Genomic DNA, 9,771 nt, shown 5'->3' on the forward strand with positions numbered 1-9,771 from the left:
AAACCAGGTCTGAACCAGGTCTGAACCAGCTCTAAAAACATATAAAATATATATCTGTAATATTTATTATTTTTGTGATTTTCTTTCATTAACAGTGCTTTAATCTGATTGGTTAGAGCTCAACCTGTCGCCTGATGCTCAAATCTGATTGGCTGTTCCAGACAAGTGACGTCATCACGGCGATGGCGTCGGGGGGGCGGGGTCGGTATGGCGATGGCGTGATGATGATGATGATGATGATGATGATGTCACTGGCTCTCGTCGGTGTACATGCGGTACATCATCGTCACCGCTCCAGCCGCCACCAGAGGAATCAGCCAGTTAGACCAGGAACTGCACAGAGACCAGAGACCAGAGACCAGGACTGAGACCAGGACTGAGACCAGAGACCAGGACTGAGACCAGAGACCAGGACTGAGACCAGGACTGAGACCAGAGACTGAGACCAGAGACTGAGACCAGGACTGAGACCAGGACTAAACTAGAGACTGAGACCAGGACAAGACCAGAACTAGACCAAGAACTACACAGAGACCAGAGACCAGGACTGAGACCAAGACTCGACCAGGACTAAACTAGGACTGGGGTCAGGTCTAAACCAGAGGCTGAAACCAGGAACTACAGAGAGACCAGGTCTAAACCAGGACTAAACCAGGTCTAAACCAGGACTGGGGCCAGGTCTAAACCAGGACTGGGGCCAGGTCTAAACCAGGTCTGGACCAGTATGAGTGAGGGTCAGACAGTGGTTCTCTGTGGCTGTGATGTTCTTGAGCTCCTGTGGGAGGCGCTGTTTCTTTTCACACAAACCTGTCTCCACTTTGATAAACTCTGTGTTTGTCCTCGAGTCGTCCTCCAGTTATTTACAGAGACAATATTTCACTTTGAGTCGTGTCCTCGCGTCTTCAGAGCTCGAAAACACAAACCCCCGAACCTGCCTCAAGTCTCAAGTACTAAGTGACATCACACAGACCTGCCCTGATCACAGACAGGTGCAGACACAAACACCTGTCTGCAGGGGCGGAGTTTGGAGTGCGGACAACTGTTCGACCAATCACACTGTGGCTTATACCTCCAGGCCCCGCCCCTCTTCAAGGCCCCGCCCCCTGTAGCAGCTCTGAATGTGTTTGTGGGAAGAGCTAGGTGTGATTTTCTGCTTATGGGTGGGGCTAGGGGTGTTTGTGGGCGGGATCAAGTGTGTGTGTGGTGTGGGCGGGGGTAGGTGTGAGGTCGTGTTTGTGGGAAGGGTTAGATGTGTGTGTGGAAGGAGTTAGGTGTGTGTGGGCGGGGTCAGGTGTGTTTGTGCGGGGTTAGGTGTGAGGTCATGTTTGTGGGCGGGGTCAGGTGTGAGTGTGTGTGTGTGTGCGGGGTCAGGTGTGTGTGGGCGGGGTCAGGTGTGTGTGTGTGTGGGCGGGGTCAGGTGTGTGTGTGTGTGTGTGTGGGCGGGTCAGGTGTGTGTGTGTGTGTGTGTGTGGTGCGGGGTCAGGTGTGTGTGTGTGTGTGTGTGGTGGCGGGTCAGGTGTGTGTGTGTGTGTGTGGTGCGGGGTCAGGTGTGTGTGTGTGTGTGTGGCGGGGTCAGGTGTGTGTGTGTGTGTGTGTGGGCGGGTCAGGTGTGTTGTGTGTGTGTGGGCGGGTCAGGTGTGTGTGGGCGGGGTCTGGTGTGTGTGTGTGTGTGTGGGCGGGTCAGGTGTGTGTGTGTGTGCGGGGTGGTGTGTGTGTGTGTGTGTGTGTGTGTGTGGGCGGGGTCAGGTGTGTGTGTGTGTGTGTGTGTGTGGGCGGGGTCAGGTGTGTGTGTGTGTGTGTGTGTGGGCGGGGTCAGGTGTGTGTGTGTGTGTGTGTGGCGGGGTCAGGTGTGTGTGTGTGTGTGTGTGTGGGCGGGGTCAGGTGTGTGTGTGTGTGTGCGGGGTCAGGTGCAGCTGTACCTGGGCTCGTCGTGCAGAGTCGTCACCAGTGAATCCTGAAACAGAAAAACAGTTTAAAGTGAAACAGGCCAAAAATATTTTTCACTTCCACATTTATTTCCTGAATGTGGTGGAGCTCCTCCCACCGAGCGGCGTCTGTAACGAGCGGCGTCTGTAACGAGCGGCGTCTGTAACGAGCGGCGACTGTAACGAGCGGCGTCTGTAACGAGCGGCGTCTGGAACGAGCGGCGTCTGGAACGAGCGGCGTCTGTAACGAGCGGCGTCTGTAACGAGCGGCGTCTGTAACGAGCGGCGTCTGTAACGAGCGGCGTCTGTAACGAGCGGCGTCTGTAACGAGCGGCGACTGTAACGAGCGGCGTCTGGAACGAGCGGCGTCTATAACGAGCGGCGTGGAGCGTCCGGCCTCAGTCTGACACTTCACGAGCCTCGAGGATTTAAACATTTGACAAAGTTTATGTCGTGAAAATAAAAAAGAATCGTACAAAACTCGATCTTTGTGAAACCGGACGCCTGAACAACACGAACAGGTTCAATTCCCAAAATGCATCTGTGGAGGATTCTAGAGGCAGAGGGGGCGGGGCTTAGCGACGCTGTCAATCAAACCTGTTGCTAACACTAGTGGGAGGGGCCTCGGGGAAAGAAGGCGTCTGATTGGTCTGTTCTTCATGTTCAGATCTGGATTTGGGACAAAATGTTGAAGCCCAAACTCCAGGGTCATGTAGAGGGGGTCAAAGGTCAAAGGTCAGAGAGGAGCCACACTTTTTACACACAAACTGAACCGGAGCCAGAGTCCGTGGAGCCTGTGGAGCTGCTCATGTTTGTTTCTGTCTCCAACAACTGCTGACAGGGGCTGACAGGGGCTGACAGGGGCTGACAGGGGCTGACAGGGGCTGACAGGGGCTGACAGGGCACCTATAGTTTTTAAATATTCTGTGGTGATTTTGACCTATTTTCAGATCCTAAACTTTTTCTCAGCTCCAAATCCTTCAGTCGTCTTAAAAACTTAAAAACGATTTTTAATCGTTGGCTCGGCTCCTCTCGCTCTGATTGGTTAAACTGATCATGTGACTCGAGCCCGCGCTCTCGTGCACGCTGTCGTGCGTTGGCGTGCACCCACGGGAGAAAAGACTCTACTGCACATGCTCAGACAGAGACGGGACTCGAGCTCGGGCCGGGGACTCGAGCTCGGGCCGGGGACTCGAGCTCGGGCCGGGGACTCGAGCTCGGGCCGGGGACAGCGAGGATCATTTATATAAACGGCGTCTGAGGTCTGGACTCACCGCAGGTTTGGCGAGCTTCTCCCTGTCGTCCTGGAAACAAACAAACACAAAAAGTCTCACAGGAGGAAATGAAACCAACACAGAACTAAACCAGGACTAAACCAGGTCTAAACCAGGACCAGCAGGTCTAACTCAGATCTAGTCCAGGACCGGTCTGGGTCTCACCGGGTGCAGTTCTCCGATGATCATGTCTTTGGCCATCTCGCGGGCGTCGGTCGAGTGTCCCACGTCCTCGAAGCTCTCGGTGGCGTCTCCACCCGCCTGCTCCCTCAGCACCTCCTCCCCCCCGGGGTGCTGCAAACAAACGCACCTCAGTCAACACCGGCGCGACGGGAGGGCATCTGACACAACCTGACACAACCTGACACGACCTGACACGACCTGACACGACCTGACACACACGGGGAGGGACCTGACACACACGGGGAGGGACCTGACACAGGGGAGGGACACACACGGGGAGGGACCAGGGGAGGACACACACACGGGGAGGGACCTGACACACACGGGGAGGGACGGACACACACACGGGAGGGACCTGACACACACGGGGGGACACAACACGGGGAGGGACCTGACACACACAGGGAGGGACCTGACACACACGGGGGGATGGGGGGGGGAGTTTGTTCATAAAGTTGGAGCTGAGTTTAAAGAGTGAAGGACGCTGGCTCAAGGGCACAAGGGCAACAGCAAGAACACAGAAACTACAGAACTAAACCAGGACTAAACCAGGACTAAACCAGGACTGAACCAGGACTGAACCAGGACTGAACCAGGACTGAACCAGGACTAAACCAGGTCTAAACCAGGACTGAACCAGGACTGAACCAGGACTGAAACCAGGACTGAACCAGGACTGAACCAGGTCTAAACCAGGACTGAACCAGGACTGAACCAGGACTGAACCAGGACTGAACCAGGTCTGAACCAGGACTGAACCAGGTCTAAACCAGGACTGAACCAGGACTGAACCAGGACTGAACCAGGACTAAACCAGGTCTGGTGGTTGGTGGTTTAAAGTCATGTTTTGTTGGTTTGTTTGTAGAAAGTTGAGTTAAATTGTGGATGATTCACTTTGTCCTTGAACCGAGAGAAAAAAACAAAAAAACAAAACACACTTTCATCTGCAGCTCGAACTTAAACTGACAGAGTCTAAAAATGGACTCATGTGGTACAAGGATCTAGTAGTAGTACTAGTAGTAGTAGTAGTAGTAGTAGTAGTAGTAGTAGTAGTAGTAGTAGTAGTAGTAGTAGTAGTAGTAGTAGTAGTAGTAGTAGTATTAGTAGTCAGTAGTATCAGTAGTATCAGTATCAGTAGTATTAGTAGTATCAGTATCAGTAGTATTAGTATCAGTAGTATCAGTAGTATCAGTAGTATATCAGTAGTATCAGTAGTATCAGTAGTATCAGTAGTATCAGTATCAGTAGTATCAGTATCAGTAGTATATAGTATCAGTAGTATCAGTATCAGTAGTATCAGTAGTATCAGTATCAGTAGTATCAGTAGTATCAGTAGTATATCAGTAGTATCAGTATCAGTAGTATCAGTAGTATCAGTAGTATCAGTAGTATCAGTATCAGTAGTATCAGTAGTATCAGTAGTATCAGTAGTATCAGTAGTATCAGTATCAGTAGTATCAGTAGTATCAGTAGTATCAGTAGTATCAGTAGTATCAGTAGTATCAGTAGTATCAGTATCAGTAGTATTAGTATCAGTAGTATCAGTAGTATCAGTAGTATCAGTAGTATCAGTAGTATCAGTAGTATCAGTAGTATCAGTAGTATCAGTATCAGTATCAGTAGTATCAGTATATCAGTATCAGTAGTATCAGTATCAGTAGTATCAGTAGTATCAGTATCAGTAGTATCAGTATCAGTAGTATCAGTATCAGTAGTATCAGTAGTATCAGTAGTATCAGTAGTATCAGTAGTATCAGTAGTATCAGTAGTATCAGTAGTATCAGTAGTATCAGTATCAGTAGTATCAGTAGTATCAGTAGTATCAGTAGTATCAGTAGTAGTCAGTAGTATCAGTAGTATCAGTATCAGTAGTAGTATCAGTAGTATCAGTATCAGTATCAGTATCAGTAGTATCAGTATTAGTATCAGTATCAGTAGTATCAGTAGTATCAGTAGTATCAGTAGTATCAGTATCAGTATCAGTATCAGTATCAGTAGTATCAGTAGTATCAGTAGTATCAGTAGTATCAGTAGTATCAGTAGTATCAGTAGTATCAGTAGTATCAGTATCAGTAGTATCAGTATCAGTATCAGTATCAGTAGTATCAGTAGTATCAGTAGTATCAGTAGTATCAGTAGTATCAGTAGTATCAGTAGTATCAGTAGTATCAGTAGTATCAGTAGTATCAGTATCAGTAGTATCAGTAGTATCAGTAGTATCAGTAGTCAGTATCAGTATCAGTAGTATCAGTATCAGTAGTATCAGTAGTATCAGTAGTATCAGTAGTATCAGTAGTATCAGTAGTATCAGTAGTATCAGTAGTATCAGTAGTATCAGTAGTATCAGTAGTATCAGTAGTATCAGTAGTATCAGTAGTATCAGTATCAGTAGTATCAGTATCAGTATCAGTATCAGTATCAGTAGTATCAGTAGTATCAGTAGTATCAGTATAGTAGTATCAGTAGTAGTATCAGTATCAGTAGTATCAGTAGTATCAGTAGTATCAGTAGTATCAGTAGTATCAGTAGTATCAGTAGTATCAGTAGTATCAGTAGTAGTAGTATCAGTAGTATCAGTAGTATCAGTAGTATCAGTAGTATCAGTAGTCAGTAGTATCAGTAGTATCAGTATCAGTAGTATCAGTAGTATCAGTAGTATCAGTATCAGTAGTATCAGTAGTATCAGTAGTATCAGTAGTATCAGTAGTATCAGTAGTATCAGTAGTATCAGTAGTATCAGTAGTATCAGTATCAGTATCAGTAGTATCAGTATCAGTATCAGTAGTATCAGTATCAGTATATCAGTAGTATCAGTATATCAGTATCAGTATCAGTGTATCAGTATCAGTTTCGCCCTCTGGTGCTGTTCTTCTGTTAAACAAGGATCTCGTTCATTTTAATGCAGAGTTTGAAAAGTTTTGCTGCTAAATTAAATAAAGTTGATTTCTTTGTGTAAATGTTGTGATCATGTGACCCACAAACTTTCACAAACCTTTAACTGTGGATCCACAAAGGAAAAGTCACAAACCTTCACAGACTTTAAAGTTGATTTGAACTTTACCCAATATTCATGAGGAGATTTTATTGTTGTTGAGTGAATAATGAGTTTTACTCAAGTTGATCCAGAAGTTTCCTGTTTGGACTTTAAATATTAAACATTTCTTTTTCTTTTCAACATTTAATTGAACCAACAAAACTGAACTAAAACTTCCCTCGTTTTCACGTGTGTCAAGATCTGCACATCACAAACTCACAGCAGAACATCACAGAACTCACAGCAGAACATCACAAACTCACAGCAGAACATCACAAACTCACAGCAGAACATCACAGACTCACAGCAGAACATCACAAACTCACAGCAGAACATCACAGCTCACAGCAGAACATCACAAACTCACAGCAGAACATCACAAACTCACAGCAGAACATCACAAACTCACAGCAGAACATCACAAACTCACAGCAGAACATCACAAACTCACAGCAGAACATCACAGACTCACAGCAGAACATCACAACTCACAGCAGAACATCCAGACTCACAGCAGAACATCACAGACTCACAGCAGAACATCACAAACTCACAGCAGAACATCACAAACTCACAGCAGATCAACACAACACGACACAAAACAACATCCAAATGTGACACACCTGAGCTCCGGCAGGTGCCCTGGCAGGTGCCCTGAGCTCCGGCAGGTGCCCTGAGCTGGCAGGTGCCCTGGTAGGTGCTCTGGCAGGCGCTCTGGCAGGTGCCCTGAGCTCTGGCAGGTGCCCTGAGCTCTGGCAGGTGCCCTGGCAGGTGCCCTGAGCTGGCAGGTGCCCTGGCAGGTGCCCTGAGCTCTGGCAGGTGCTCTGGCAGGCGCTCTGGCAGGTGCCCTGAGCTCTGGCAGGTGCCCTGGCAGGTGCCTCTGGCAGGTGCCCTGGCAGGTGCTCTGGCAGGTGCCCTGGCAGGTGCGCTCTGGCAGGTGCCCTGGCAGGTGCCCTGGCAGGTGCCCTGGCAGGTGCCCTGGCAGGCGCTCTGGTGGCAGGAGCAGGTGAGTAGGTGAGGAGTGGTGAACTTGTGCCCAGTGTCTCTCCCAGTTTGATCAAAGGTCTGAGTGTGATAAACATTTAACCCACACACAAAGACTCCAGAGTTTTAACTCTGAGACGCCACAGTCCAGTCAAACGAAGCTCAGTGAGGGAGGCCAAAACTGCAGCAACAGAAACACTGTGGCTCGGCTGTTTCTGTTTCTGATGAAAGAGCCAGAGTCAGAAGGAGCCAGAAGAGCCACCTGGAGCACTTCCTGTTTGGAACACAGCAGCAGCTAGAGCCTCACACACGACCATTTATATAAACTGTGAATAAAAGAGCCACAGGAGCCACAGGAGCCACAGGAGCCACACAAACACTCAGCTGCACTGACACAGAGACCACGAGGAGTCAATACTCAATACTCGATACTCAAACAGACTCAATACTTAAACAGACTCCAGACTCGATACTTGATACTGATTCTGATCCCAGGATCATAAACAATCTCCTGTGATGTTCACATTAAACGGCACAACTTTCTTTTCTAATCCCACGTGTCCTTATATCTGTTCAGTCCTGGTTTAGTCCTGGTTTAGTCCAGGTTTAGTCCAGGTTTAGTCCTGGTTTAGTCCTGGTTTAGTCCTGGTTTAGTCCTGGTTCAGTCCTGGTTCAGTCCTGGTTCAGTCTGGTTTCAGTCCTGGTTTAGTTCAGTCCTGGTTCAGTCCTGGTTCAGTCCTGGTTAGTCCTGGTTTTAGTCCTGGTTTAGTCCTGGTTTAGTCCTGGTTTAGTCCTGGTTTAGTCTGGTTAGTCTGGTTCAGTCCTGGTTTAGTCCTGGTTCAGTCCTGGTTTAGTCCTGGTTAGTCCTGGTTAGTCCTGGTTTAGTCCTGGTAGGTTCCATGCTGATCCATGAAAACACTGTTAAGGGTTACATGAGGACAACCAAAGCAACAGAACTAAACCAGGACTGAACCAGGACTATAACAGAACTAAACCAGGACTATAACAGAACTAAACCAGGACTATAACAGAACTAAACCAGGACTAGACCATGACTAAGCCAGGACTAGATCAGGACTAAACTAGATCTGAACCAGATCTAAACCAGGTCTAATCAAGGACTATAACGGGACAATAAAAGGTCCTGTTTCAGTTTAGTATTTTTCCTGCGTTACTTGTTCGTGTCACGTCGCTCAGAGTAAAAGTGTTGAAATGTGGAGTAAAAGTGTTGACATGTTTCCCGGAAGTGTCCGACTGTTGGTTTCTGAGTTTCTGAGAGTTTGAGCGGGTCAAAGGTCACGTGAGCCTCACCTCTTCGAGAAACTTGGTGACATCGTAGACTTTGTTGTGGATGATGACCCACGTTGACTTGAAGGAGTTTTGTTCCTCGATCTCGGAGAGGCGGTAGTACCGGGGCTCCCCGGGGCCGCTCTGCTGCTTCTCGCCCATGTGTGACGCTGTGAGTCCGGCTGCGCGCGCTCGGAGGGGCCGCTGTCCGTCTGGAGCTTCAGGACCGTGACTGTGCACGAGCGTCCGACATTTACCCCAGTCCGCTCCGGCACGGCCCCGAGCGTCACCCGCGTCAAGGTGAGCGCGTGTGCGTGCGCTCACTTCCGCCGCGGACTGTCACAATAAGAGCGCGGACAGGTGAGACGGACAGGTGAGACGGGTCTGACAGGTGAGACAGGTGAGACAGGTGAGCCCAGCGCACGTACAGCGGGAGAACAAGGGCTCAACTTGTAAACGTAATGGTTAGAGTATCACATGGGGAGAAAAAAAGTAAAGTTTAAAAAAGTATAAAGTAAGTAAAAGTTTTACATAAACATTTATATAATTCTGTTTATTTGACTCCTCCTTTGACTTATTTTCAATTTATTATCAACATTTATATTTTTACTTTATACTTTGTTATTATTTTATATTGTGATGTGTGAATGACACAGCAAAAACTGGAGGGTTCAAATTTTATCATAAAATATTTCAGTTTTTTTTTAACACAAAAAGTTTTAACTCTAAGATTAACTCTTTGAAAGTGAACTGTGTGTTTGAGTTGGGGTTATTTATCAGGTCTGATATGATTGAACTTGACGTTTGCCCGTGTGACCCCGGCCCGAGATAAGCCCAAGAAAATGGATGGATGATACGACTGAAGTGAATTCAACTCCCTTAGTGTTAATTTGTCTCCTCCACTTCAAACTCCCTCCAGAGAAGAACCAGTCTGAACCAGTTTTGTTCTGAATTTCATTTTAAATTAACTCAAATAAAGAGTAAAAATAAAACTCCTCTGTGTGTTGTTGAGTTAAATCAGGATAACTCTACAAAGTGTTATCTGTTTACTCTCTAAACCTTCATTTAACTCTGGATTTGAGGT

General features: G+C 47.4%; 1 protein-coding gene across 1 annotated transcript in view; it reads right to left on the reverse strand.

The window, feature by feature from the left end:
- Positions 1–8,999, reverse strand: part of LOC110163979 (cytochrome b5) — a 9,680-nt gene extending 681 nt beyond the window's left edge. The window contains exons 1-5 of the mRNA XM_020928996.2: positions 8,712–8,999; positions 3,365–3,493; positions 3,200–3,229; positions 1,920–1,954; positions 1–333 (exon numbers count right to left, since the gene is read on the reverse strand). The exon at positions 1–333 is cut by the window's left edge and continues 681 nt beyond it. Coding sequence (XP_020784655.1) covers positions 249–333; positions 1,920–1,954; positions 3,200–3,229; positions 3,365–3,493; positions 8,712–8,849 — 417 coding nt within the window. The 5' untranslated portion in view covers positions 8,850–8,999 and the 3' untranslated portion in view covers positions 1–248. The remainder of the gene's footprint in view (positions 334–1,919; positions 1,955–3,199; positions 3,230–3,364; positions 3,494–8,711) is intronic.
- Positions 9,000–9,771: the final 772 nt, after the last annotated feature.

Source organism: Boleophthalmus pectinirostris, unplaced genomic scaffold, assembly GCF_026225935.1.
Source record: "Boleophthalmus pectinirostris isolate CB_2022bp ecotype Guang Dong unplaced genomic scaffold, ASM2622593v1 HiC_scaffold_15, whole genome shotgun sequence".
Taxonomy (NCBI): Eukaryota; Metazoa; Chordata; class Actinopteri; order Gobiiformes; family Gobiidae; genus Boleophthalmus; species Boleophthalmus pectinirostris.